General features: G+C 39.3%; 1 protein-coding gene across 1 annotated transcript; it reads left to right on the top strand.

The window, feature by feature from the left end:
- Positions 1-3,284: 3,284 nt before the first annotated feature.
- On the top strand, positions 3,285-25,085 carry LOC145411163 (kelch domain-containing protein 2-like). Its single transcript, XM_080281218.1, has 12 exons — positions 3,285-3,390; positions 8,503-8,616; positions 8,895-9,013; positions 9,710-9,810; positions 10,650-10,738; positions 12,064-12,214; positions 12,507-12,634; positions 14,996-15,167; positions 15,833-15,951; positions 18,663-18,823; positions 23,483-23,535; positions 24,965-25,085. Exons 1-12 carry the CDS (start codon positions 3,285-3,287, stop codon positions 25,083-25,085), a joined length of 1,434 nt encoding a protein of 477 aa, XP_080137344.1.
- The last annotated feature ends 873 nt before the right edge of the window (positions 25,086-25,958 follow it).

Raw genomic sequence — 25,958 nt, 5'->3', positions numbered from 1 at the left:
AATGATCGATAACTGTGAAATATTAAGGCCTTCCCCATACACGTTTATTGATGTTTTTTATTTTTTTCATTCTTTTTCTTTTTTCTCGGTACGCGGGAAGTATGAAAGGCATAAAGAGGGGGCCATTTTGCTGAGGGACTAGTAGAGTGAAATGGAATACTTGTGTGTGTGTGTGTGTGTGTGTGTGTGTGTGTGTGTGTGTGTGTGTGTGTGTGTGTCTGTGTGTGTGTGTGTGTGTGTGTCTGTGTCTGTGTGTATGTTTATAAAAAAAAAAAAAATCTGAGTTATTCCTTCTCCAGAAACTAAGTAATAGGGAGCCAAAATAATGATATCTTTATTTCGATATATTCGGGCAAAATACGCTTAGAAAATCAGGTCATAGGAAGAGGGAGAAGATCATGCCAGAATTTTTTTTTTTTTTTTTTAGATCATCGTCATAACAAAAGGATGTTAACTAGCCATATAAAAAAAAAAAAAAATCTCCAAGGAAGAGGTGTTTGGGGAGCTTCTTTATCCGTCTAGAATACGGGCCTTGTTCTGGAAATCCTGGCAGGGTTCATGACACCAGTAGGGACACAGGTCAGAATAAAATACTGAGACGTCATCGTACTGGAAGAAGAAGAGGAGGAGGAGGAGGAGGAGGAGATGGAAGAAGAGGAAAATAGAGGAGGAGGAGGAGGAAGAAGAAGAAGAGGAAATGGAGGACGTGGAGGAGGAGCGCAAGAACAAGAAGATTTGAGAAAAGCTTGTTGGCCACATTGCCCATGACCTCCAGTCTTTCAAACCCAATGTGTCCAGGCATCTCGGAACAAACGAGTCTTGACTTTGGCTCACTCTTAGCTCAGTTTTCTTAGCAGAGGACAGACTTTTCATGATACTAGTTTCAAATTCTTTCTTTACCTACTAAAAATAAGACATTCAGTTTTTTTCTAAGTCCCAGTTTTCCGTCAGACTTCAAATATACTTTTTTTTACTGTAACTTGACCCATATTTTTTTTCTTTTGCGGCTTATTTCATGTAGCTCTGAGGTAGAATAAGGCAATAATATGGCTCTGCATCCTTTCCATAGCACTGCTTCGTGAGTGGCATCACATTCTAGCGTTAATCTTTTCTTAAAACTATTGAAAGTGGAGAGATGATAATTTTAGACCAGGTTTGAGTAAAAAGGGTGTAGGAATAACCAGTAACCTTCCTCCTCCATTTTCATGCAATCTACAACGTGGGATTTACCAGCAACTGAATTTTCCCGCCAAAACCCCGTGGAAAACTGATTCTTTCTACCGCCTCCCAATGCAAATATCTGGAATGGCGGTCGGCACTTAGACTCCCCCTTAGTCCTGGATACTCACAAAGGAGGGATTTTTCTGAGCCTGGGATACACGAGGGACGGAATGAGAGAGAGAGAGAGAGAGAGAGAGAGAGAGAGTGAGAGAATGTGTCTGAATGGAAGAACAGATTAGGTAGTGAGAGAACACGGTAAATTGAAGCAAAAGTATGTATATATGTGATTGGCCGCATGAGAGAAAGAGAGAGAGAGAAAGAGAAAGAGAGAGGGAGAGAAAGAGAGGGAGATGGCTGGCTCTTCTCTGAGACTGGGGAGTAATTCTGGCACAAGTTAAAGGAATGGTACGAATCACAGAGGAGATTCTTTTAAAATAATATATATTCTCCTATTTTTGTGTCTACATCATTTTTCTAAGTTCAGAGTGCAGTAGTAGTAGTAGTAGTAATAGTAGTAGTAGTAGTAGAAGTAGTAGTAGTAGTAGTAGTAGTAGTAGTAGTAGTGGCGGTGGAGGTGACTCACATTTATTTATTTAAGTTTGTGGTACCTCTTCCTTCATTAATAAGGCAAAGAAAACGAGAATAAATAAGATGAAAGCAATTCTGACACAAGTAAAAGAAATGATACTGTCCTCATTGGCAATTCCTTTAAGATACAATTCATTCTTTAATTTTAGTGTCTATAATATTTTTCCAATGTGTCTATGAAACTTTTAATACTTCTAATACAAAAATTAATTAAAACAGTGCTTTATAACTCTGACATAAGCTGATCCTTCATTACGATAAAAGTTTATATATATATTTGTTCTCTCAGTTTCTAGACGATTTTGTTCAGGTTTATCTACGTATCTATCTGTCTATCTATCTATTTGTCTATCTGTCATTATTCCTTCACAAAATACAAGGTCCACATAAAATCCACATGCCTCTTCCACTCCAGGATTTTCACAGGCAAAACAAGTATCTAAAATTCCTCGGCCATTTATCTACCTGTCCATCGATCTATCTCTCTATTTATCTATTAACCTTTAATTATCCCTTCACAAAATACGAGGTCCTTATAAAATCCACATGCGTCTTCCACCCTGTCTGGAATTTCGCTGGCAAAACGAATTTCCCGGGCAAATTCCTCCGCCATTAAAGCGTTGCATCCTCTAATTAGAACTCCCAGATATCCAACGCTTATAAAGATACGCAACTCGTCCCGTATTCACAGCCTTTCTTGAGCTTGAGTTGAGTATGAGAATTTAGTATGACTTGTGTGGCTCAAAAGATGTGGAGTGTGTGTGTGGTACGCGGGGGAATTTCTGGGCCATGGGGAACGGACTGTTAAACCTATGCATAAAACACACACACACACACACACACACACACACACACACACACACACACACACACACACACACACACACACACACACACACACACACACACACACACACACACACTTAAGTCATTCCACAATTATCATTAGTTTTTTGTAATCCGCTGACTTTTATCGTTTTAATCAGGCAACCACTAGATGCTTTGGTTCAGCTTAAGGGGCATGTCTTATTGAGAATTGGTTAATTACGACTACATCTACCCTCTCCAGCTTCCACTACGAGGTTACATAAACATCCTTCAACTCCCTCCCTACCCCTGATGAACCTGGGGCTAAAACTATCACAACTACAGTACAAAAGATCCCAAATTCAAAAAAAACTATCCTGAGCTGAGAGGGAATTTTATGGAAGTGAAAAAAAAATGATCAGGAAGGAAGTTACAAAAAAATAAAATTACAAAACAATCTGACTTCTGATGAAGAGAAGAGTGATTTTAATTCTTATGGACACTTCCTTGATGTAAATCGTATGGAAGTGGAAAAACAGAGTAAGAAAGTTAAAACGCGAAGAAAGAAAACCCAGAAAGAAAATACCAAACAGTATGACTTCTGATAATGATTTTAATTCTTATGGACACTTTCTCAACGTAAATATTGGCTGAGCGTCTTTGTAAACATGATCCTTGCCGTCTCTCCCAGAACGCACCACTCCGTCCTGTGGGAGAACTCGGCGCTGGCTTCCCTCTCGGTTTATTTTGGTAATGGCCCCCCCTGGAACAAAGGTGCTGCCTGCTTTCTTGAATATTACTTACCTCTTTAAGGATGAAGTGTGTTTAACCAACCCACTGCGATGACGTGTTTTCATATCCGCATTCGTGAAGTGAGAATGAGGGTTACATTTTCATCGGTGTGTGTGTCGCTTTCGGTGTGTCTGTGTGTGTGTGTTTTAATCCGATTTTAATCATATTTGGTGGAGGAGTTGATGGTTAGCTAAAAGGTTGACCTAGTGTTGGTGAGAACAATGAGTCAAAACCCAAGGACATAAAACTAAGTCAACACTTGTCCTGGCACGATCCCCTCAAGTAGTTTTTATCCAATTTAAACCTAAGTTGTGAAAAGGGCTGGGGGTTAGGCAAGAGGGGAGGAATTAGATTTTGAAAACCAATCAAAGGTAAAGGTGATAGGGAAAGATCAAAGTCGACTACTGTATCTGTATGTGAAAAAAAAAAAAATACTGAAAGTTTACATCTCATTTGAACCACACACACTCATTCACTTACCCACTTGGCCTAAAATTACCATCTCTCCATTTTTTATGCTAACTTGTGGCAATAATTAAATTCGATGCTAGTCACGAGGAAGTGCGATGGAAACAAATCTTAGCTAAGAGAAGAAGATTATCGTAAGTAATATAGTGACTCTTAAGGCGTGATCACCGTCCTATTGAGTGTCCTTAGGTCCCCCGTCACCCCCTAATCAGGCTCTATTCAGGATTACCAGTCTTCATGAGAGAGAGAGAGAGAGAGAGAGAGAGAGAGAGAGAGAGAGAGAACAGACAGACAGACGGACAGACTTCCTCACGTTGAGAAGGCTTTGGTATTATCATGTAAGACATACATACAGACATACATATGAAGACTCTTAATAAGAAAACTTTGGAATGAGAGAGAGAGAGAGAGAGAGAGAGAGAGAGAGAGAGAGAGAAAGAGAGGGAGAGAGAGAGATTCAGACTTACGAGACTCACATTAACCCATTTAGTCTTAAAACGTATTCTCTACATTTTCTCCACTATCGCTACACGATTATATTAATATTAAAAGAGATTTTTCAAGCTGGAGAACTTAGATAAATGATCTTCGTCAACCACTGCACTACGAAGAATGTAGGAAAAAAAATGAAAATAAAAAAAAGGTTAGTTTCAAATATAAAGTCAATTCTAACTTATTTTCAGTCGGTCTTATTTGTGGTTATGGATCTGAAATCAGTAGACGAAGCCGAATATTTTCCTGTATTTTTTTTTAATCATCTTCATCGCCAACCATCATCCCAGCCTCTTTTCCAGCCTAGGAATGGAGTAAGTTTTTTTACACTTTATATGTGTATCAGAGCTAGCACCATTATTTAATCTGATAGTTTACTCAATTCTACGTCTATAATACTTCAGGCAATTACGTGAGTTTGTGAAAAGTGGTGGTCCAGAACCGTAGAGTTGTTGCAATTCTAGAAACAAGAGAAAACGGCTTCGGAGGAGTAACTATTGGAAAACAATGGCTTACCAGGGACAGGTAGAGAAAAGAGAATGGTTGGTGGAGGTGGGGGAGGATGGAAGGGACGGCGGAAGAGGAGGATGGAGGAAGAGGAGACGGTGAGGGAAGTGGGGAAAAATGGAGAAAGTGAGATGAAAAAGCAGTAGGTGGAGGTGGGGTAGGAAGGAAAGGACAGTGGAAAATGATGGGGGAAAATGAGAGGAAGGGAAAGGGTAGAGGAAAGTGGAGAAAAGGTAGGACGATGGAGTGGAGGGGGGAGAGCAGCTGATGGAGAAGATGGTGGGATGAGGAGGAACCTGTGAGTACGAAGGAAGGCCGATTAGGGGGGAGAGGAAAGAAAGGAAACGAGGAAGGAAAGAAAGATGGATAGGAAGGAGGCCACTGGGGATGGAAGGACGCGGAAGGGGGCGGCGGGGGAAGAAGAGGGTGGGTTTAAACGGGGTGAGGGGTGTCGATGGGGAAGGTGGAGGGGGGGGTAAGGGGAAATGAGGTCGATGGGGGGGGGAGGAGTCACTCGAGAAGAGGGGAAGTTGGCAGCTGAAAAGACAAAAAAAAAAAAAAGAATTCGTAAAGATGGTGTATGCAGTGGGTCATCATCATCATCATCATCATCATCATCATCATCATCATCATCTTTTTCTCACCTGCAAGATGGACTGAGGTAGGAGACAGAACGCCAGGAAAAGTAAAAAGAATGTGATAGTAAAAGAATTAATCAACTCCTTGCTTAATGAAATGGGCCACACACCCATTCATCCACCATTCAAGCCTCCGGAATCCTGGCTCCACTTGACAGATACATTTTCCTACAGGTTTATAATAGATTGCTTTTCTTGAGTGGAGGGTAAGCTAGTCTTCATTAATCCCTTCACTACTGGTATCATTTCCTAAGCAGAGTGAGGTGCTTGCTATACCCTTTTTACTCTACCCTGGCCTAAAACTGCCATCTCACCATCTTTCACTACTGAGTAATAACAAGAGACTGACAGTGGAGTTTTATGCTAGTCAGTAAGAAGTGCTATGGAGAGTAAGTACAGCCACAGTATTATCTAATTCTGCCACTGAGCTACGTGAAATGAACTGCAAGATGAAAATAATCTGGGCCAAATTAGAGCAAAAGATTTATAGGAGCAAGAATGGTGTATAAAAAAGTAGTCGAATATTACAACACCTGTGCCATACAATTGATTTTAGGTTTGACATTTAACTTTGCCCTGTGACCCCGACCTTCGACAGATTGTTCTCAAAATCCATATACTTCATCCTTGCCTAACTCTCAACCCTTCCATTGGGTTTGGTCCGAATCCTATCGGAACTATTTGAGAGAGAGAGAGAGAGAGAGAGAGAGAGAGAGAGAGAGAGAGAGAGAGAGAGAGAGAGAGAGCTCTACCCCACTTAATCCTCTCGTCCCATTAACCCCGTTTCATGGTCTCCGCTGTTGTCTTTCACTATCACTTTTTTCGTTTTGTTTAGTTTATTTTTGCTCCCTCTATTTTTTGAGGGGAGGTGAAAGCTTATACTGGAGAGGTTATACAGGGTAAGTCAGAAGTCTGGAATCACACGGGAAATATATTATGAGGGTGACACTGAGAATTATCCTGTGATTTGCCCTTTCCCCTATATGTGTCCAGACTTCTGGCTTACCCTGTAGTTTGTTTTAGTGAAGGGTTAGACACAGACCTTATTGATTTTCGATTATTCTCGCTATCACAAGAATACCTCATTTAAATTAGAAAAAGACATCTCAGAGAAGGGCAGTATAACAGCCATAATTGTATCATCCGTGCCAATAAATCAAGTTCTTTTCTTCTTCCGTACGCCATTCATCCACAAAACTGCAATTACTGTGGATGGTTTTCTTTAATCTACCTTCCATTCTATATACTACTTGAATCCTCCACGAAATTTGGCTGTCTACTCTTACTTCTTTGCCAAGCCTGTAAAATATTCAAAATTCTCATCCTTATCTGCTACTACACTCTTCTCTTCCAGATGTCACAGAACAAGCTATCTGATTCACACACATCCTCCTCTCTCCCCGAAGCCACTATGCGTCGCGCCCTTACACCCTCAGGATGTGACCTATTCTAGTTGGTAGCACCTCTTCCTCAGCTATTTCTTTTGTATATTACGTCCTGATATTCACTTGTTTGCTTTCCATATCGTGTCAACATGTTTTTTTCGTCAGAAACATAAGTGTTCTAAAATGTACTGTATAAAATGAATCGGTGTGCACGATCTACCCATCTATCGCCTAACGCCTCATCCTGTAGGGGGTGAGGAAGAAAGGTTAATAAATCTAAGCCAACGAGAATTGGCCCCTCAGTCTCCACTTTGCCATAGACTTTTCCTTATACCGCAGCAGGCTGATACCTCTCTGATTCCTACTTTTTGTCATGCCTCCCCCTTTTTCCTTATACATGGGCATTATAATGGCGTCCTTCCAACCCTTCTGCATCCCTTCATATGTTCAAGCTATCCTACATAACCATCAGGTTTATTCTGTTACTACGTCCTTTCCTCTTAACTTCTCTCTGCAAGCATCATTCATCCCTGGTGCCTTTCCGATGTTGAGCTGCCGGAAATTCTTACTCAAAGGGAGGAGTGGGTCTGGTTAAAAGTCAGTAACCAGTCCCACCCTTCCCTTTGATCCCGTTATTTCCAAACCTGGTATCACATAATTCCTCTCAGTCATCACATTAAGTAGTTCACTGAAATTTCTATTCCTCAAAGACTTAATGGTTAAAGGAACATAACAACGTAAGGAAGAGGATGATTGCTATAGGTTGCTTGGCAAGCACAAGGTAGTCATTGTCAAAGGGTATGATGACACTGCGAGAATAAGAAAAGGGACAGCAAAGAAGAATGATCCCCCTAATCACAAATCCTTCACTCCACTACTCTTCCTAACCATTTTCATTTTATTCCAGAACAATTTCATTATATCCCTCCACTAGCTACATTGTTACTTCCTAAACTCCTCATCGAGTCTCTCGACTGTCCTTGACCCTACTTGACTTCCTCCTCGTTTCGCCTATTCCCCATCCTCTCCTTTTATGCCTCATTCATTTTGTTTCCACTCCTTTTCTCTCCTAATTCCGCCGAGCTGTTCCCTTAATTACTTCTCTTTCCGACACCGTACATACCTCTTCAGGTAATCAAAATTCACACATATCACTTCCATAATATTTTCACCACGCCCTTTTCTGTAACCCGTTCACTGAAAGACATATACCCCGAGCTGAATAAAATCGTCTGCAGGCACTAGGAATAATGCAAATAAGGCAGAAAAGCGAGAGGAAAGAAAAATGGCCATGGAGTAGAGCAAAAGAGATCAGTAGAATGGAAGTACAGGTAACAATTAGCACTGTAAAATTTATGTTGGAAGAAGCACCACGGTGGATTTATGGGATGCTGCTTTCGGGAGGACCCTGTCCATTTGCATGGAGAAGGCAGAAGGTGCCTGAGAAATGAAATGAAATACCGCGATGTAAATGTCACTTACATGAAATACGGTACGCAATGTTATGGTGTAGTGCTAAGTGAGAGTCAGATAGACAGACCTACGTGACTTTGAGAAGGGATGAGGATGTGTTGACCAAGTATTTGTTATTTTCTTTTACACAGGAGATTTGGAACAAGAAATTGTGGACCAAGTACGAGATGGAGAGACAAACTGGGCAAGGATGGTGTCGCTGGATTTACTGCGAGAGAACAGAAATTCTCTTGGAGCATTAGAGTGTTTAAATGGATAATACCATATTTATATAAAGATAAGAAGGTAAGTCTCACATTTCAGTAATTCATCTGTCAATAACACTTTCATATACAAATTAACTCGAAACAAAAGTAATTTCAACAATTTTAGTTTAGTTGATCCTTTAGAAAGACAGGTTTTCTACGATATGCAGCGCTTTAATCAACAGATGGCAGTACTCACTCCAGTATTTGTTGTGGTGTTGGTGTCATCGAGCTTGGAGAAAAATAGAAGACAGTCAGCCTGTAATACGTGTCCATAGGTTCTTTGAACATGAATGACACCCGCCGAGAGCCAACACACTACGAGAATGTGCACAGGAGAGCAGGACACGTCATGGTGGCTTTTGATGGCCGCCTCTATGTGTGGGGTGGATATATGGTGAGTGGATTTTTTTTTTTTTTTTTTACCAGGAATTAGCTGTCTGTTTTTTTTACATATAAGAATTATTAAGAATATTAATAAGATGATCAAATCTGAATACCTGTATTATACAGTTGTGTATGCAAGACCTAAGCATCTCATACGGAACTTTTTTTTTTCTTAATCCTTTTTTTTTTTTTTTTTACTGCCATTACCTATCTCTTTTAGTACAGGTACTTAATATTGTTTCAGTACATTTGAACTACACGGAAACATGCCAAATATTAAAGTTTCATTACAGTGTTACCATAACATTCTGTGCTTGAGATTCTGGCAGTTTGCTCCAGCTTCTTTTAGTTGCCTTATTATGATATTATTGTGTGGGAAATTTGAAGGCAGTATATAATGTACCAGATGTTCATTCATTGCTGTATGCTGAGTTTATGCAGTAAGGTATATAATTAATTTCTTTTCATTTGGAGAGGGGGTATAATGGGATATATAATTAATTTATTTATATTTGCATACAAAATTATTTTCCTTTTTGTACACACCCTTTCAGCCTAACTCAGTGTAGTACAGTACTGTATTGTGATGTCTTATACTCTCCTCTAATAGAAATATGGTACATTACCTCATAGACAGATTCATATTGTCCTTCTTTTTTAGTTTTAGTAAGAATGTAGGCTATACAAATATAATTTTACATTTCAGGAGCATCCCCATTCTGAACCATACACTCTGATGACTCCAGGCAAAACCGAATACCACAGTGCCATAGATGTGTGGGTGTACGACCCACTGCTTGACACATGGTATGTTCTTGCTACAGCTACAATATTAACTTTGCATTTTAATAAATTCCAAAATAATCTTATCTTAAATTCCAAAATAGTCCCATCGTTATTCATTGTATGTGGGGGGGGGGGTGAGGCAGAGAGGGATATAATTGGTATTTGTGTGAGTTGCAAATGTAGGACTACATACCTTAATTAGTTAGCTATAGGAATTAATTTACGGTATAAGAAAACAGTTACTACTTTAAAGTAGATATGAGCAAAATATACTGGCAGGAAAGAGCTAGTCTTATTTCTCCAACCATTTGGACTACACAGAAATAATGAACCTCAGCACTATCGGCTGATGCCTTCCCACCCATTGTATCCTCATGTCTGTATCTTTTTCATGATCATAAAATGTAAGATCAAACTTGTTATTACACAAGATTGTATTACAGTACTTCCATTAAGTATGTCTGTGGAGATTGCCTGTACATCACTTATAGCATTCACTGTTTCATCATCTTTATGGACAATATTTACATTTTGTGCCAGGCATTATCACCATTTTTTTTGTTTTTTTTTAAGCCATTATTGTGTTGTGCCATTTATGCTGTTTTTGTGCTTTTGCTGCAAATAGCTATACTGTATATAGGCTTGCTGTGTATCTAAGGTTGGTTTTTACAAGATGATGCCTTTCTTAAGTTCTGTAAAATTGTTTAGTATCAACAAGAGTAAACTTATATGGATGTCACATGGAGTGTAGGGGTGAAAGGAAATTGCATAATGTTAATAAGATTTGTCATAAAACCCCATAAGTACTGTCTCACAGAATACTGTACAGTACACCAAATTCTGTTGTTTATTCCACCAAGGACCCAAAAATTCAGCCGGGGTGACATCCCACAGAAGCTGTCTGGCTCATGTGCTGCTGTCCACGACCAACACATGTATCTCTTTGGAGGTCAGTTCTGAGAGATTTCTTTCACATTGTCTTACAATGAGTCCTCTCTTTGTCACTTTTTGAACACTTCCTTGCCATCAGGTTCACAACAAATTCTTGAAAATCATCCATTTAACCTTCATTCTTACATACAAAGCTGATTTGCCATTTTCTCCCGGTTTAAAGGACCAGTTGTGTTGCGATATTATGGAACACATCCTTGACATATAGCAAGGATACTGTATGATTCAGCATAGGGGAAACCTGTTATAGTGGATGGGTAAATGAAGGCTATATCTGTCCTCACCAGTTTGAAGTCTCTTCTAAGGTGAGTAAAACTGTGTGGTGGTGGTGTAGTTAAAATTTGAAAATGGTGTCTAATGGCTGAAGGATGTTGTAGGTAAGAAATTGCAGTACACAGTAAGGTATGTTTCCACCAGTTTTTACCAAACCACCTTACCTATAAGCTTTTTTTTTTTTTTTTTTTTTTTTTTTTTTCTAGACACAGGAAGATTCCGGTGTTGCTGTTTGCTGATGATACAGTATTGTTGAGTGAAGATGAATGGGAGTTGCAGGGTTTGGAGAATGATTTTGGGACAGTGTGTAGGAAGAGGAATCTGAAAGTTAATGTAAACAAGAGTAAAGTTATGGTGTTTGAGAGGAATGAAGTCACAGAATGTACAGTGAGGTTGGATGGTGAGGATATGGAGAATGTGAGTGCATTCAAGTACTTGGGTAGTGTGATGAGTAAGGATGGAATGTTAGGGGATGAAGTGGGTGAAAGGGCACAGCAGGGAAGGAAGGTTGTTGGTTCACTGAAAACAGTGTTGAGAAATAGGAAGGTGAGTATGGAAGTTAAGAAGTCACTGCATGATAGTATTGTGATCCCTACCCTGACGTATGGAAGCGAGGCGTGGACTTTGCAGTGGAAATGAGTTACTTTAGAGGAGCATGTGGAGTGACATGGAGGGACAGGTTGACGAATGAAGAAGTGAAGGTACGTTGTAGTGTGGATGTGGATGTGGTTGAGAAGATAAAGAGGAATACACTGAGGTGGTTTGGACATGTTGAGACAATGGAGAATGAAAGACTGACTGAGAGGGTGTATGTAGGTGAGGTGGATGGAGGAAGAGGGAGGGGTAGACCAAGGATGAGGTGGAGGGATGGAGTTGAGAGGTATATGAGGGAGGGGGGAGTGAGTTGGGGGGAGGGTAGTCAAATGGTGGGTGACAGAGCAACTTGGAGGCTTTTTGTCTGCAGCCACCCATTGTGGGATTAGGGCATCAGGCTATAGATAGATATATAGATAGATAGACACAGGTGGGAAAAAGAGATGTTCTTTTCAGGGTGGACAATCATCTCGTCGGATGACATGGAAAACAATTTGAATTATTTGTGGCGTCTGCATCTACCTACACTAACATGGGAGCTCCTCGCACCTGAAGGAATTCATCCATACCCTTGTGACAAAGCAGCATGTTGGGTTCACAAAAACAGGTGCGTATACTGTATTATAGGTGCTTCTGTATTGACCAGTTTCATCTTGTTCAGTTGTAAAATGGTTTATACATCCTTGTATGTGTAGTGGTTTCTACTTGCTTATATGTGTATAATATACGATACATACAATGTGAGGATTTAAGAAGTATAAGTTTTATTGCTTTAAGTGTTCTCGACTAAGGTAACTTACCCTCAGGTCCCCATGCTTCACAAGAGTTAGCTACCAGTGGGGCTGACTTTTTAAAGTAAAATTCTGGCTGAAAGTATTTTTCTTTGTTCTTATTTTCAGATTTTATGTCTTTGGAGGTTTTGGTCCCAGCAGAAGCTTGAGTCAGATGCAGGATGCTTTGTTCAACTTCGTACGAGACAATTACTACTTCAGCGGCTGGATAGATCAATTGGTATATTATGACATAGGTAAAGTATCTATGGTTTTTGGAACCCACCCACCTCTAGTGTATTGGTTTTTGGAACCCACCCACCTGTAGTGCAGTCAGTAAATATAAGTATTGATGCTCTTTCTGGCTTTTATCTTCTTTACATTCTGAAACATAAAGAATTCTGATGAACAATGCTATATATTAAATCCTGCCTTGGTCTGTTTGCTGCTGTGAGTTTTTAGTTACTCTCAGTTAACAGGCAGTGAAACGTATGGTGAAACATTTCTCATAACCAACTTTTCCAGTCCTGTGGATTACTTTTTAACTATACATTAGAATTTGGAATAGAATGTACAGTAGAATGCATTTCTAATTGCTAGAATAAAAATTCATATGCTGCTCTGGAAGGATTTAAGCCAGATTTTTTTTTTTTTTTACATGATGGACATTTTTTGTGTGTACAATATTTATGTAACTAATGCCAGACTGCCTCCCTTTGACACTCTTACAGAGGTTGGTTGCAGCAGTCTCTTAGTCTGCTTTGTTGGTGTGCATCGTCTCATTTCAGCCATTTAACTTACGCTTACTCTTTCACATATACATTACTCATTTCGTTTCCTTGTTGATACTTGTGACGTATCTGTTAAGTATTGTTGCACATTTGAATATGTAGTTTTATATTTTTTAAATGAGTTCTGACTTAGGTAGGATTATCAGTTTTCCAGTGCAGAAATGTGGAGATGTATATTTACTATGTTTCTTTGTGAATAAGTAGATAGACAATTCCATATACAGTGTATTATATAGTGTACAGTATAACCTTTTTTTTTTTTAATACCAAATTATGGCTCTGGTGGTTTAGTGGGTAATTAAGGTGTTCCAGTTGGATTGAGCCTGGGCCAGTTTATATTCAAGGGGTGGTTGGGGATTATTGCTCACATAGTGCTACTTAGGGATGAGTGAGGCTTTTCACTCTCATCTTAAATATCAGGACCTACTTGCCTAGTCCTGGGCTCCGATGCTTCTCATGGGGCAACAAAGGATTGAATGATTGAATGTTCCCCCCCCCCTCAGCTGTATACAGCAGAGCACTGCGTATTCATATGTTCCTTAAGTACTGTATATTCTTTATTTTCTTCTTATTTTATCATGCTTTTTTTTTTTTATATATACCAGTGTGAATAAATATTTTTCTTTTAAGAGAAAGGACAGGGGACAACTTTTGCTTTTGCACCCAGGTGCATCACATCATCAGGGTGGGGATGTGTTCACATGCCTGTATGTAGGTAAATTGTCTCCATTACCCTCTTTTCTCAACTCAGGTCCCATGTCTCTTTATGTACAGCACTGGATAGATAATTTGTAAGCCAGTAATAATGAGTGAATGTGTGGTACACATTACTGTTTTGATTTTATGTATACGGCGTGTCGGGGAGAGCAGGTGGAGATTGTCAGGCGTGAAAGGATTGAACTTGCTGGTGAATCTCTTGAGTGTGTGGAAGAGTTTTGTTATTTGGGAGACATGTTGTGTGCTGGAGGTGGGGCTGGAGCTAGCTCTGTGGCTAGGGTGAGAAGTGGTTGGAAGAAGTTCAGGGAGCTCTTACCTCTTCTGACATTGAGAGGGCTCTCCCTACGTGCTAAGGGATCTTTGTACGCAGCATGTGTTAGGAGTGTAATGCTGTATGGTAGTGAGACCTGGGCAGTAAAGGAGGAAGATATTCGCCGGCTCAGACATACAGAAATGACAGTGATTAGGTGGATGTATAGTGCGTCCCTGCGTGCAAGGTACGGGGGGGGGCTGGGTTTACGATGGAAGAGTTGAGAGGTAGGATGGGACTGGAGTGTATTGGTGTTGTGATGAGGAGAGGTAGTTTGAGATGGTTTGGACATGTGGAGAGGATGGGGGATGATAATTGGGTGAGGAAGGTGAGAAGTGTTAATATTGGTGGTGGGGTTATGAGGGGTAGACCGAGAAAGACATGGGACAAGGTCATTAAGTGTGACCTCAGGGTTAAGGGACTGAACTAGGAGGCTGCAATGGATCGTGCAGCGTGGAAAGCCGCCATTAGGTGACCAAGGCCGACACATGCAAGCATGTTGGAGCCTTTAAAAATGAAACGATAATAATCCATCTTTTGTTTTTCTTTCTGTGTTTTGGATCAGACTTACCCCATTTATTAGCAGGAAATGGAATTAGGATGATAAAAATGGTGATAAAGGTATTGCATTTTAGATCATTTTGACCTCACATTAGCTATATTTTCATCATCCTTCATTGTTACCAACTTCATCACCACTGTCATTACAGTGTATTATTTATTACTGTACCATCATCATATGCATCACCACCACTGTCATTATTGCCATCATCATCATCATTGTGACGACTTTTTTTCAGATACCAATAAATGGGTGTGGCCAGTTACATCAGGCCCCAAGCCATCTCCTCGAGCCGCCCATGCCGCTGATGTCACAGGAGATAGAGTGTATATATTTGGGGGACGCTTCAGGGATGTAAGAATGAATGAACTACACTGCTTAGACTTGAATAGTTGGACCTGGAGTGGCAAGTAAGTTATCAGCCTTAGTGAAGTGATCCATCTATACTTACAAGGCATCAGTAAAATATTTATTAGAAATTAGCTAAGCTGTGCTTCTTAGACCTGAACAGTTAGACCTTTTGTAACAAATGCTTATGACTTATAGTTTTAGTCAGCAGATCCTTGTCATTTTATTTCATGGCACTGATGTTAAGTTCTGCTTGAGTCACAGTAGTACAGGCAGTCCTCCACATACATTCCTGGATGTGTGCAGGCAGAATACGGCTTCGGGTAGTGGTAATAGTAGCAGCAGCAGCAGCAGCTGCAGCAGCTGTTCCAGGTTCATCAGAATGTAAACTCAGTGGAATAGGGAATAGGGAGGGAGTTGAAGGACATTTGTGTAACCAGGCAGCAGAGCTGTTTGGCTATATTGATGCAACTGCCTGATGATGTCCCTCACTAGCATCAGTGAAACAGCTGAAAGTTAGATATGCTTTTGAGAGGTTAAAAGTTCAATAAGGAGTCACTTCAGACTCAGTGCATCATTAAGTGGAAAATTGCCTTTATATGCTCTGTGAATATTTGCTATTGAAGTGAATTACATTACCTTTTCAGCAAAATCATTTATCTCTCTCGAGTTTTAGAAGCAATCCCATTACTTATTGTAGGCTAATGTTCACATTTATCTCTTGCAGCTTGACAGAAGCAGCACTGCAGGAAGTTCCAGAAGGACGATCATGGCACACATTTAATTTTGTTTCTCACAATAAAGCCGTTGTTTATGGAGGCTTCAACACAACTCAGCAAGTACTAAGTAAGTTCTGTTTATTATCATATGCTGTAGCAGTTGATGTTCATAGTTTTTAGGTACTGCTAGAGATGGCATTTGTTGTGTATTCATACTTAAAGATACATTTTTATTTCAGTATTTTTGCCTTAAGAAATATCTGTGAAATAATTCTGCTCTTTTTTGTGGCACTGTTTTCAACACAGTCTAATTTTATGTGTTCAACAAGTGATAATTTTAATTGTGTTGAACTAGTTATTTTCAGTTCTGTATATGTTACTGATGTTGGGTTTGAGTCTTCACTAACCCAATATTATGTTAACATCAGTATGCCTGTTACCATTCTTTCCCTGCTTTAGTGTTTTTGCTCATAGCATTTTCACACTGTGATTTCTCACTAAAATGAACTTCTGTGGGTATGTAGCTTAACCCCAGTCTGTTTGGCTGAGAAGACTTGTTAATGACACCTCCCTGGCTGCATCAAAACCACTCCCATAGCCCTCCCTGTCAGAGACTGCCACGATATGAGGGGCACACAGTTCCATGCTGCAGCCTGTGCCAGTACTCAGCATGCCTGTCACTACATGACAGACACTGACAGCACACATAGGCACATAAAACAGCCACCACATAAACATTATCAAACCCTATGCAACAATATCCTACATCCAGACATTCCAGAACTAACAGCGAAAAACATACCATTACCTTTGTAATCACTTCACGTGCAAGGCAGTGCAACACCTCATTCATAACACCATACTACGAGCCCGCCTCCTGACTTCCACGTGTCTGAGGCATACCTAAATAGAGATGATTGAGTTCACTTAGTTAGCCCTAGGGCAGAGCATTACCCAACCCTTTTCAGCTACCATATTAGATTTAAGTTGGGAGGAATCACCCATCACAGCATAACACACACAATGGAGCACTGCACAGTACATGCCACACCAATATGGAGGCACAACATCATCGGTGTAGGAAACCTGTGGGACAACCCTATAGGGGCAGTTGCATACCTGCAGTTGATGGGTCTGTTTTATCAGATGGACTGGGGTTGAGCAACAGCAACAATGCCATTCCTCTGCACAAGGCATACAAAACATTCACATCCATCAGTCCAACCAGTTGCAGTGTATCTGCATGTACAGATATTTTATGCAGCAGCACACATCATCATAATCGGTTGTAGCAAGGGTAGGACATGTTCACCTGATAGCATTCCTGCTGTTTGATCTGTTCTGTATCATCTTTTTAGTAGTACCTCTTTATTTATGGTCAGTGTATACCAACTTGTCCCACTTTTTCCTGGTCAACCTCTGTTCTTCATTGACTGCTTGGCACATCTGAACCCCACTTCACTCATACCAACTACTGATCTGTGTCTGTTGAATCATTTATCTCAAGGTCATACCATATCACACCTGTAGCTTATGGGAGGTACATAAACTTGGCAGTGGTGCAACATTCGCCAGGCAACAGATGCTTGGACACCACCATGGTATGTTGCTGATAGCATTTGACAGTCAGCTTGCAATCACCTCTTGTTAGTGGATTTCTTTCATCATTATTTTCACAGTGTTTGTTGGTGTTATGTAGCACAGGTATGCCAAATTTTTTCTGTGAATGCTTTATGTGGTAAATACTCATTTATTTTGGTGTGCATTTCTCAAACTGTGAATAATTCTCATAAATTTTAAGCATAACCATATTATGGAATTTTAAGTTTCCAGTTGGTGATTGTTTGTGAAGAGCATTTGCACTACCCAAGGCTTTGATAGTAATATATGTGTTAGAGTACTTTTTACATTTGTTTCATAGTAAAGTGAGAAAATGTTGTAGGGAATATTTAATGATCCTTTGAAAGTATTGTAAACTGTGAATTGTTACAGCATTGAAAACAAACACTAACTGTTGTTTATCTAGTGCAGTTTTGGTACACTCTCAGGTATGATGTTCATTTTGAGACTATAGCATTGGCCAGTGCAGTAGGACCCTTAGTATCTTTTGTATTTCATTCAGGCAAGTACCACTCCCTCTCTTAATATTTATCATAAATATCTTTAGCGTATTAATTAATATTAGCACTGAATTTTTGCCATTCATCACTGCTCACAAGTTTACAGCTTCATTAAGATCTTACAAGATAGTTTTCTTTCACATTAGCTGTTTTTTAAATTTGTCACATTTGTCAATGCCATGGAGAAACACGAGTTTGTGTTAATGACCATCCAGCCTCTTATTATCCCATTAACTGTAATCCAGTGAAGTATTCATAGACTTATTCCTGCTGCCTTCAGACAGACTTATTCAACCTATGGTGAGAAATCAGGTTTTTAAGAAGTTAACAATCTGCCTCCTCACTATACATGGTTTCTTCAAAGTTGATAGATTTATTTGGGGGTGGAGAGGAAAGCCATCATACAGTGGCACTGATATAACCCCTTCGGCTTCCTCTCAATCCCCTGATAGGCTGATTGACTGCAGGAAAATGTCAGCTTTAGCCTGCAGTTCACTGGGCTTACATCCAGATGAGCCTGGGACAACAACAGCAACAAAATATATATGTTGTCGGATTGCGGGAGTTAAAAGTCTACATGTCTTGGGTTAGGTTGTCAAATAAGGGACTACCTGTGTGTCATCCACTTCTATATTGTCCCTTCAGGAGAACAGGGAGCCAGACCTAGGCTACAGATTTATTCAGACATGGCCATCATGAATCCTAAATTGTGTGACAGAGGACATATGGGTGCTGGATGTGAATCGAGGGAAGTGGGAGAGATCACCCAATGACCAAGCGGGTCCTGTCCTCTGGCATACCTCCGCAGTTGTCAACCCAGGCGAGATCATCTTTTACGGTGGCATAAAAAACAACCTTCTAGATCAGACACAGCCAAAGGTATGCACCAGATATATTAGTAAACTTGAGATTGTAAAGGGAAAGGCAGACCCTTAGCATATTTTTATTATTAACCCACTCATGGTCAAAACATCTCCGGTTCATTATTATATTCCAGCAAGATAATGATTACTTATTTATATATTTATGTTTATTTATTTATTTATACCATATACTATGCTGGGTGGTAACCATATAATCAAATTTTGGCGCCTGGTGATTTAGTGCGTATTTACGACACTCCAGTTGGAATGAGCCGGTGAAGGTTCATATCCAAGGGGTGGTTGGGGTTTATTGTTCACGTAATGCCACTCAGGGATGAGTGAGGCTGGTCACTGTCATCTTAAATGTCAGGACCAACTTGCTTAGCCCTGGGCTCCTACATTCCTCATGGAGCAACATAGGATTGGATGATTGATGGATTCATTCATTCATTCATTCATTTTTAGCTGAGAGAGAGTCCTAGGAGCCTGAGAGTATTAATAATGATATGATTAACCCTGTCCTTGGTGGTGCATAGTGTTCACTTTCAAGTAACACTGTGTTATTTTAGTCAACCGAGAGTAAACACAAGACTGTGAGAGTGTTAATAAGATACCTGGTACATGATGGGAACAAGAAAAACTTGGGCCTTTCTTCATCATTGCTAAGTACATTACACAAATTTGAAAGCAGTGTGTTTTTTATCCTCACAAATGTTTTGAAACTGAGAGCCACACGTAAGGGTACTTGCTTATACCTTTGCAAACTCAGTTTTATTAATATGAACCTATGTTTATTGTCAGTGACTGAATAAAAGGTAAGTTATATACAAGACTGCAAGCAGTGTTATTTTTAAGAGCTGGGATACTAATTATGTGTTTGCTTTTTGCTTACCAGTGTGCTTTTATGTTGACTGACCTGAAAGTTGCAAAAAAGAGCAGAAATATGTAGTGTTTGGTGATACAGAACAAACTGTATTGTATAGAGGAAAAGATGCTTTCTTTCCTATGAGTATGGCAGCTTAGGTTCACAGCAAGTTCTTGCTGTAAATCCTCATTTTATGCTTTTTTAAGTCCAGAGAATGTTGCAGAAAAATTATTTGTTAAAGCTCTAGTGCTGCCTGTGTGACTTGATTTATCAGTTAAGGTAACAGGTGATTGACTTTACTGTTAAATCAGTATGAGTATTATTAAATCATTTACTATGATATTTTTATGTATGGAATTTTATTCTTGTTACTTCCAGATTATTTTATTCAGCTTGGAAAAGACTTTGAACTGGGGAAGACAAGTGTAGCCTTTATTTGTCTTATCAGTACAAAGGGTCTCCCTTAAGCTGAACACAGTGATTTGGAGACTGCAAGAATAAACCAGTAAAAGATGTCATTGGATTCAGGGGGTTAATAAAAGCATTGTGCCATTGGATCTTGCTTTCACAGTGCTGTGAATTGTTTTGATGGAAGTAAATATACCTACAAATTGAAATAATTGTTAACATATAGTAGTTTTAGCCCAGTTTGAACCTTGTTCCAAGTCAGGTTGAAATAAACTCAGGATCAATATGCAGATACAACCTCCTCCACTGTGATAATGCAGATGATTGCTGGATGCTGAGGCTAGATAGTGAAGGTGAAATGGGAGGGTTGAGCTGGTCAGAGGTATCTCTTGCATATGACCATGGGCTGCCCAGGTGTTGGCATGCTGCTGCTGTAATACCAATGGGACAGCTCCACATCCACTCCGGCCTCACTCAGCCATACTACATCACGATAGTCAAGCTGATTGTAAATATCTGATTTAATCCCAATGAAGGCAATGGGTGTTTGTGTGTGTGTGTGATAAATATAAGGTTTTGTTTTTATAAAATTGCAGTACAGTGACCCCTAAGTTCCCTAACTTCATGCATTCGTGGTTTACACATTGCGGGTTTATGTTGCTCTCATAATCATGACCCTATCCTCCCGTACACAGTCATTGAACACTATTAGCGCAGTTCATCATCCTCTCGTTTGCATTAATTTAAAGTGTTGTAACCCATACTTGTGTTTTCATCCAAAGTGAGGATCCAACATTGTCATAGATCATATTACACAACTCATATCTCTTTTTTCCCCAAAATTCCCTGTAACCATTGGCAAGTTGCTGCATTGGCACTAGGTTTACCTGTAACTTCCAGTCCATAAAAAACATCAGCTATTCCTTTGCTAAGAGGGATCATGGCATCAGTTAACTGATTAATGCATATTATTAGATATGAGCTACTGTAAGTGGTGTATAGAAATACCTAATACTTAGCTGTAGTAAAGTTAAATATTGTTCTTTCATCCTGTAATTTTCTGGTGCGTTGATGACTGATCTACCTCCCAAATTAGTGAAATTATCCTCCTGGTTGTATATTTATGTTTCTTAGTGTAAATGTGCAGTACTAAACTGTACTAATGATGCTGATTAGTTTGTAGCTAATAATTAATTAACAGTACTATGCTGGGTGATAACCATATACTGTATGCCACTCAGGGATGAGTGAGGTTGGTCACTCTCATCTTAAATGTCAGGACCAGTTTGCGTAGCCCTGGGCTGCTATGCTCCTCTGGGGCAATACTGGATTAGATGATGAATGAAGGAAAGAAACAGTGCTCTTCAAGTGTAATAGAATACAGTACTTGGTGTTGCTTACTTAGAAAATTACACAACTTGTGTTAGGTACAAGCCACTGTTTCTCATTGTACCCACACACAGCTGTAACAGAGGACACAAAGTTGAATGAATGTATGAGAGAGTGCCCATTTGAGTGTTTATGGAAAGGGAGATGAAGTTGAATGGGTCTGAAACTGTTAGGATTTAATTATGAGAGGTGGTTGAAATTTATCACACACAAAATGCTACTCAGGTGTTTGACCAATTACTTTTGCCATATATGTCTTGAAGGAGTAATATGATAGGCTCCTGATGGAGCAGTAAATGATTTGGTAATGGATGGATGGACGGGATCGGATAATGAAACTAGTAAACCAAATAAGAGTTGCTGAGAAGGTTTGGAAGGTGGTTGAAGGTGACTGAAAATTTATGAGATGCATTTTGATTTATGTCCAGTAGGTTTCAATTAGATACTGTTTAACAGTCAAGCAACTAAAAATAAAAAATAAAAACTCAGGGAAAAAGCGAGAACTTTGTTTTTGTATGGTTGTTGTTGTGGCGTCAGGTTCATTTGAATGTGAATCCAGTGAATTACAGGCTGAAGCTTACACATCTGTAATCTACCATCATCATCTTGGGGATAGGGATAGAGTTAATGGGCATTTGTATTGAGCAGTGAATCTGCCCAGTTGCTTTGATTTCACCACATGAAAGTGTCACTCTCCAGCATCTGTTTTGTGGAGTTGGAGGTGGCTCTATTGTTAAAAGATATTGTACACAAGATTGTATGTTAGAATGGATGGTTTAATCATTGAAGGTGTGCTTGTAGTGTATGAGATGTGCTACTTCAGTGTTGTGATTAGTGTTGAGGATTGTGCTGAAACTAGTGCAGTTTTAGGGTCAGCAGGTTTCTGAAGGAAACTAAAGAAGGTTGTTGCCATTGTTAACAGTAAAGGGGCTCTCTCCATCCTAATTTAGGACCACATGAATATGATAAGCATGCAGTTCACTACCATCACCATGGTACCAACAAGAATACAGTTCATATATTATCCTTTATCCCAGTGTTTCTTAACCTGGGGTGCTGAAATCAATTTTAGGGGGTGCTGAAGAATGCTGCATCATTGTTTTTTTTTCCATACTGGTGTTGTTTAGTACTGGCATCCTTGATTTTTTTTTCTTTTTGAGAATGTACAGTATAAAACGAACTGTTAGGCAGTACTTCATCTTACTTTAACCCTGCAGTAGTGTAGCAGCTGTACTCCCAGTAACTAGATGTAACTGGGTGCTGGCTGGACTGAGACCTTATTACAGGTGGTGCTGAGATCGGAAAAGGTTAAGAAACGCTGCTTTATCCCCTCGACATCCCCCCCACCCCCATGCTTTTTATTACTACTACTATTTCTACTAAAGCTACTGCTGCTGCCATTATTATTACAATTATTTATTTATTTTTTTTATGCTGCCACATTCACCACAGTTCACTTATTCACCATACTCGCTTCATTCATACAACACAAATACTCTTTCAGGGAAATCTCTGCAAAAGATCTCTAGGAACACCATGCTGAAGGGCAGGAAATCATTAGTACATCAGGTTCACAGCAACAGTAATTAAGGATGACAATATTGACAACAGAGTTTACCACATTTTATTTTGTAAAGAACTTTGTAAAGTACTATAGTATGTTATTTAATAATCAACTTTCCTTGGTATGCAGTAATATGCCGTACCTCTAAATTTGAATTTCCTCAAGTGTAATGCATATTGAGTATACAGTACATGTATGTGTTATAGTGGCAAGATAATGCAACAGAGTTCCAAATCATTATTAGTCCATTACTGTTTCTAAAAATCCTATCTAGACATATAATAATAATATAATAATAATAATAATACTGTATTATTATTATTATTATTATTACAGTATTATTATTATTATTATTATTATTATTACAGTATTATTATTATTATTATTATTATTATTATTGTTGTTGTTATTGTTATTATTATAATAATATTATTCCTTTATTGTTACAGGACCATGCCGAGGAAATGTTGACACTCATTTTCACTCCTCCCACCTTGCAGAGGTAAATTGTAGTTTTAGTGGCTGTTGGAAAATTAACAGTACTGAAAGGTGACCTGTATTTATTTTAGAACATAGGTTGTTTTTTAGCACGGTATTCCGTAAACCATCATTTCATTTGCTTGGGATAAATGGGACAGAAAGCTTGCCATGTATTCTTTGCATGTTTTAAATGACAGCTAACTTGAAATTCATCCCCCCCCCCCTCCCTTTCGTATACATTAGTGGCATTACATTGTAGCAGTGTTACCTTTCATTCTGCGGCAGAGTCATAGCTCAGGAAAGAAGGGAGGTAAATGAATGAACTTCTGTCTATCTATCTATCTATTGCCAGACGCCTCAATCCCGTTTGGGGTGGCCACAAACAAATTGCCTCCAAGTCGCCCTGTCCCCCGCCATTTCACTGCCCTGCTCCCAACTCACACACCCCTCTCTCATATACCTCTCCACCCCATCCCTCCATCTCATCCTCAGCCTCCCCCTCCCTCTTCCCCCCTCCAGCTCACTCACATACACTTTCTTCGTCAGTCTTTCACCCTCCGTCCTCTCCACATGGCCAAACCACCTCAGTGTGTTCCTCATAACGCTTCCTATCACATCCACATCAACACCACAACGCTCCTTTATATCCTCATTCGTCAGCCTGTCTCTCCACGTGACTCCACAGGCTCCTCTTAAATAATTCATTTCCACTGCTCTCACTCTTGACTTGTGTCCTTCCAACAATGTCCAAGCTTCACTTCCGTACGTTAGAGTTGGTATCACAATACTGTCATGAATGAACTTTCTTCACCAAATTTTGTTGCAAATTGCATCAGAAAGCTGTACCATAAATCTCTATGTTTTATGTAGAAATCTAAATTACTGTAGTGTCCTGATCAAGGTATTCATGAAAATATAGTAAATTTTGTATCACTGACCTCTCCCTTTACTCACAGGCAGTAATACTGTACTATACTACCTCAACACAGCACTCTAATTTTGTTTCAACAGTGTAGGTTATTTTAGGCACAAATTTAGAAGGGGTGTGGGAGGTATAACCCCCCTTATTTTCAGCAGACCAGTGATTACTTACCATAAAAGAATAATGTTATTTACCAAAATATATACCATAAATATCTCGTTGCACTTGCATTTGTCTACATCATTGTAGTGCCATGATTAGTAGAAGTAAAATAAAAATGCATTTTGGTTTTTTTGATTGCATGAATACATTAAGTGGTAATTCTGCTAAGAATTACAATCCCCCTTTTCCAGAGTGCTGGATTCAGTCCTGTAGTTGGCCTAACTTTGAATGAAAGGTGTCATTTATCTCTCCATCTGTCCTCTTTGTCAGTGAGTAATGTAATTGTTTGAAACTTGAAACCCCTGCAAATAAAAGTTTAATTACTTGGATGGAGTCTTAAGAAGGATGTTTTATTTATATATTCCAGACTGGCCGTAGAAATATGCTGCAAATACAGCTCATCTCTACGTCAACACTGGCATGTCCTACCACACACACTACAATGCATTCTGGAAGTACGGTCAACAAGCAGCAGCAGCAACAGTTAGCAGAGGGCAGCACCTTCCACCAGTCAGGCTACCGTCTGTCAGAATACCACTGTATTCAGCCAGGCTTCACTCTTCGATCGGAAACCTGGCCCTTCTTTACCCTGTCCGTGTTCTTTTAACAAATCATCACTTCACTCATTCAGTTTGCCAGTGCCTCATACTCCAGATATGTATTATATAATCCCGTTTCTTATCATCATTATAATCACACTCAACTTACTAATGATACTTTTATCACAACTAGGTTCACAGTAATCATCAGAGGTGTGGAATGTTTCTGAGATGTCATAGCTTCATAATGTACAGGTATGTTTGTTTATTTTTTTTATTTTATTTTTATTTTATTTTATTTTTTTTTTAAATGTCTGCAAGTGTTATTCTTAAGCAGTTTTCCTTATTTATTTATTAAAGAAATCATGTTCTACAGTGTTTTGGCTCTTGAATGAATGTTATTGTTAGTTCTTGCTGCTGCTGTGTGCATGTGGTGCTGACATTTCGTAGCTCTGAAAGAATTTTTCTGTACCATATCATGTTAGGAAGTTCATGGTAAATTCATCATGTTTCAGTGCAAACACATCTGTACAAAGTCAGTTTTACTGTATGCCTCATTCTGCAGTACAGATGTAGTAGTGGCATTTACTATTTCGATCAAAAGTTTGCTGACACTTCCCTACTGGCTTTGCCAATAGAAGGTGTTACTGTGCTTGATGTATCTATATGATAGTCTGAAGCACACAACAAAAAAGTACTGAGTTTTTTTTTTTTTTTTTTTTTTTTTTTTTTTTTTTTTGTAAAAATTTTATGAAGTGCACACCAAAAGAATATGAAATGAAGGATAATCTTTGACATTCAGGGAGGAACAAGAAATATGGA

This window comes from Coenobita brevimanus, chromosome 88 (assembly GCF_032717465.1).
Source record: "Coenobita brevimanus isolate Jiangsu-jjx chromosome 88, ASM3271746v2, whole genome shotgun sequence".
Lineage (NCBI taxonomy): Eukaryota > Metazoa > Arthropoda > Malacostraca > Decapoda > Coenobitidae > Coenobita > Coenobita brevimanus.
Note: the sequence above shows the minus strand (reverse complement) of the source record. Positions and strands in the feature narration are given on the sequence as shown.

What these genes read in the sequence shown, in the direction of transcription:
- LOC145411163 (XM_080281218.1), top strand. Translation starts at nt 3,285, where the DNA reads ATGATCCTTGCCGTCTCTCCCAGAACGCACCACTCCGTCCTGTGGGAG. An exon ending in TTCTCTTGGAGCATTAGAGT is followed by an intron (nt 8,617 to 8,894) that starts GTTTAAATGGAT and finishes ACGTGTCCATAG; the next exon opens with GTTCTTTGAACATGAATGAC. An exon ending in TGTTGGGTTCACAAAAACAG is followed by an intron (nt 12,215 to 12,506) that starts GTGCGTATACTG and finishes TCTTATTTTCAG; the next exon opens with ATTTTATGTCTTTGGAGGTT.